Here is a 4,575-nt window from a genome sequence, read left to right as displayed (position 1 = left end):
AATGATGACTACGCTAGCAAAGTTATAAGTTGCCCGGATTTTGAAAAGAAAGGCTGGAGAGTGTATCGAGAGTCAGAAGTTAACGTTACTCATGGAATTATAAGAAATTCATTCCGTTTGAAAAAATAATTCATCCACATCTTTCCTGGTCTTCCGTTTATGAAAGGATTGGGCCTGCCATCTTCGATCATCATTTGTTGAACAGAATTTAGTAGGTTGTCTGGTTTTTTGGGAAAACCGCACATCGCAAGATCTTTAAGCCAGGTTGCAACTTCGGCTTCTTTATATTTGTTGAGAATTGATTCGGGACCCATTCTTCTAGGACCCCCCGGAACTCGAAGATGAATTCTATCTTGAAGTGTTCCTCGGGGAACGCCATAAATTCTACTAGCTGCCTTGATTGTCATAAAAATACTTAGGGGAAGGTCGAGCAAAGTGGATACCTTAAGGTATTTAAGGTTATAGCAGAAAAGGTATACAATACAAAAACAAAATAATTATCACAAATCAGTCTTTATTTATTGCTCTTGCAAATACGTACACCAGTTAACATTAATATTTAAACAATAATCAACTGCAATTAAAATTTAAAAAAAGTACGAAAGTATTCGCTTTGCCCGGTACCCCGGGTAAAGTGAACACAGTACTTGGGCAAAGTGAATACCCATATTCAATCTCTGAAATAACTTTGATAAACTGAAAAAAAAACCATAACTTGACCATAAAATTAGAAAATTAAGATTGGCAATTATCACAGGTATACCCTTGAGTGCCATCAAAAGCAGAACAATCTTCGTGACACCATTGTTGACAAATGTCACATTGAATCCAGTTTTCAATTGGTTTACCGTCTTCTTCAATATATATTTCACCGCAAAAAAAAACATAAAATATCCTTAAATTCTTTCATTTTCTCTCGCTGTTTAACCTTTTTAGCAGTTCTTTTGTCTTTCTTCTCTGTATTAGTCTTCTTTGTATTAGTCTTCTTAGGAACATTTTTTGACTTATCATTCAGTCTTTTAGTAATATTCTTAACTTTATTTTTGTCATATTTCTGCTTTTGATCTTCCTTGATCGGGGTACTGGTTAATATTTCCGATTTTTGTTATTTCCGTTTACGCGTGGTCATTGGTTTGGCAGGATTTGGAATAAGTCTTAACATCAAGGGACTGCAGTGGGAGGCTGAGCATCCCGGTTTCGGATCAAGTGAGTTGTCACGGCTAGTATTTAGTCGAATATTTACTTCAGTTTCCGGCAGCACTGCGTCACCTTTCTGAGTAGCTATATCTGGCCCAAAAGCGGAGTCAATTCGAGAACATCTAGGTTCTGGTTCAGGTGTACACCCGTCGCTACGATTTTTTTCAGGCGTGTTAACAATGGGCGCAACAAAGTCTTGAAACTCACAAGAGGGAGTTCTGGTTCGAGATGGAAATATTTCTGATAAAGGATCTACTGAATTTGATGGAATCAGTTCTTGAAGAAGTGAAGGCGATGGAGTTGAAGAAGTGTCTGCAAAAGGTCTGGGAATATCGATCGTTTCTATTGAGTTTGTAATTTCTGTGCCAATATTCATAATAGACGTGCCTGCAATCACAGCGGCTGGTTCGTAAGCTTCGTCACCAAAAGCATATTTATTCACTGGCCAAATACCAGGTCTTTCAAATCCATGAACTGCATTTTGAGCTACTTCACTTTTCAGAAAAGCTGGTGATAACAGTCTGGCTACATCGTATTGATTTATAATGCGTCCTGGGTGCGATTTTTGGAAGAAATTTACCTCCCTTTCAAAGTAAGTTTTCAGTGGGCCGTAGACCGCTACATCCATGGACTGCATTATATGAGTTGTGTGTGGGGCCAAGGATAAAATTACGACATTGTTCTTGCTGGCGTAATCTAAAGCTGGGTAATACTTGTGGCTCTCGTGGTTATCCAATAATAGAAGTATTTTTTTCTCAGGGGTAGGTCGAACATGTTCCACAAAAAAATGCATCCGATCAAAGAACACCTCACCTGAAGTCCAGCTATTTGGAGTACAGGTTCCTTGAGTGCCGGGAGGCGCACCATCCAGTAGTCTGGGTTGCATCTTTTTTCTGGCGAAAATTAAGAATGGTGGAAGAAATGAACCAGCGGCATTACAACAACCTATGACTGTCGTTAGTTGACCACGTCCTGCACTGGCGATTATGCCCACTTGTTTTTTTCCTTTCGTTGATAGCACTTTAGGCGGCTTATTTGTGGTTGTAGATATACCAGTTTCATCCATGTTATATAATCTGGATGCATCAATATCATGTTTTACTGTTAAAGCTTCAAGGTTTTCATAAAAACGTCCAATTTCACGTCTGTTAAATCCTTTTGCCCTTGCAACCGATGTTGCCTCTGGAGTCCTGAGGGATATTTGATCGTGACGAGACAAAAATGACGATAACCAATCATCTTCAGCTTTTTCGTACTTGTCCCAGTTTTTCGGGTAGTTCAAATTTTTCTTGGCGTAGATGAAAGCTAAATGTTTAAATTCATCTCGAGTCAAGCCAAAAAATACAGAATCCATATCTTTGAGATATGTCACCAACTCTATTTCCTGATCTTCAGTAAAAACAGGACGGAATCTACCAAGTTTTGAAGTAGCGATGCCGGTTTTTACATGCCTATACAGGGTTGCATAAGCCAAACCATACTTTTTAGCTGTGCTTTTTATTGATTCTCCAGCTTTGCACAAACTGATAGCCGTTTGCATAGCATTTTCCTCCCACGTCCCTTGCTTAGTTTTTTTTTTATATTTATTTACCATCTGAAACAAATAAAAGACATTTTTAGATAATAAGTAAGCAATGAGATATAGCGGGCAAAGTGGATACCATATCCACTTTGCCCTATTCACTTTGCCCGACTAGGTAAGTTTTGAGGTTAACAGATTTCAAACAAAAACTAATAATTCTGACTCTCTGTTAAATATACCAGAAAAACCTACTTTGATATGCTACTGAATTAAGACATTCCTTTAAAATCAAGAACTAGTAATACAGGAGAAATGATCAATGTACTTACCGCGTAAAATCAATCTTTTATTTACGAAAACACAAATCTTCGTTCCGCGGACGGGACGCGACGCGGCCCCTCGCTTCGATGTTTGCCGCGTACTAAATCAAGATGGCCGAACGTAACAGTAGTTGCGTGTTGAATGACAAACTAATAATTTAGGAGTAGTGGGGAGTATTCACTTTGCCCGGCCTTCCCTATATAATAATTAAGTAAACTTTGGATCATTAGAGAAAATTGTCAATAATATTGGCGATCACGTTTCAGGTTATGTTCCATTCCTTTATTACTCCTGTAATACTCTTATGTATTTTAGAACTTCCTAAAACTTTTATTCTTGTTTCAGTTACCAAACGATATGGAAAATTATATTCAGTATCTTGTGATGGGTGCAGTGCATCGCAAATGCGCATGAACTCAGGGTGTATGCCCACAAGATTTGAATGCCAATCGGACAGAAGAAAACGAACTTCTAATACTACAGAGCGACCCTATGTTCTTAAGAAACAAAGAAGGATACTAATTGAAGAAAGTGAAAAAGATTTTGCAGAGAAAAGTACACCTGGGTCATTGTCAAATTTAGCGCAGGTAATCGTGACTAAAAATGATAAAATTATAAAAAAATAAAAATACGTATACTTGAGTTTTCTTTTCGTCAATGCCTGTGAAAACAATTGAACATGGTCTATTACTGTTGGCCGCGAGGTTTAAGTAATAATTAATAATTTATTCCAGATTTTGTGGCTTAGAGTGTAAAAAAAATACAACTCTGTTATCACAACGTATTAATTTTTATTATGAAATTAAAACAACTCAGTCGCAATAATTTTAGCATTAATGGAAACTACAGTATTTTTTCTTATAAATACACTTGAAATAACATTTTTTTTTTCTAATTTAACAATCATTAAGTTATATTCTAAACAACTTTGTTACTTTTTAAACGTTTGCAACCATTAAATTGTATCGAAATACTACAAATATTTATATATTAATTGCTAACTGAAACATATGACTGTAAAAATATCTAACAAGTTAAAGTATTTATATAATAACATACTATGACAACTATTTTTTTATAAAAATCTTAATTAAGTCCTTTAATTTTTGGGACTGAAAAGTAACAGAGTTGTAGCGCAGTAACATAGTTGTTATTTTTTTTTTCTTACTTTACTAATCAGACTCTTTATGATTGAGATCATAATTATTAACATAAACTTTAATATTAATAACAAGGTTATCGACGGTAAGTTTTTACCAATGTATACTTAACTTTACGAAAACAAAAATAAAAAAAATCTAAAACATAACTGAAAAGTGAAAGTTTCTTAATACTCAAATATGTCTATAGGACTATCAAATTGGTAGTATGATATTCTTGTACCTTTACATACTTTTTTAGGCTCTGGAACAATAGTAATTAAATTATCAAAAGGCACATAAGATAAATCAGACTCAACTAATTTAAATTTGGTTGCAGTATGATCCATTGACTTAAAAAACACAATTTTAACCTCACCATCATCTTCTACTTCA

The 4,575-nt window shown here is 35.3% G+C and overlaps 1 protein-coding gene across 1 annotated transcript; it reads right to left on the bottom strand.

The window, feature by feature from the left end:
* Positions 1-457: 457 nt before the first annotated feature.
* On the bottom strand, positions 458-3,206 carry LOC113395268 (uncharacterized). The gene is made up of 2 exons (XM_026632835.2): positions 3,049-3,206; positions 458-2,791 (listed from the first exon to the last, which is right to left on the bottom strand). Exon 2 carries the CDS (start codon positions 2,789-2,791, stop codon positions 1,106-1,108), a length of 1,686 nt encoding a protein of 561 aa, XP_026488620.2. The 5' UTR covers positions 3,049-3,206; the 3' UTR covers positions 458-1,105.
* Positions 3,207-4,575: the final 1,369 nt, after the last annotated feature.

Source organism: Vanessa tameamea, chromosome 29, assembly GCF_037043105.1.
Source record: "Vanessa tameamea isolate UH-Manoa-2023 chromosome 29, ilVanTame1 primary haplotype, whole genome shotgun sequence".
In the NCBI taxonomy this organism is placed as follows: domain Eukaryota; kingdom Metazoa; phylum Arthropoda; class Insecta; order Lepidoptera; family Nymphalidae; genus Vanessa; species Vanessa tameamea.
The sequence above is the reverse complement of the archived record's forward strand: the minus strand, read 5'-3'. Positions and strand labels throughout refer to the sequence as shown.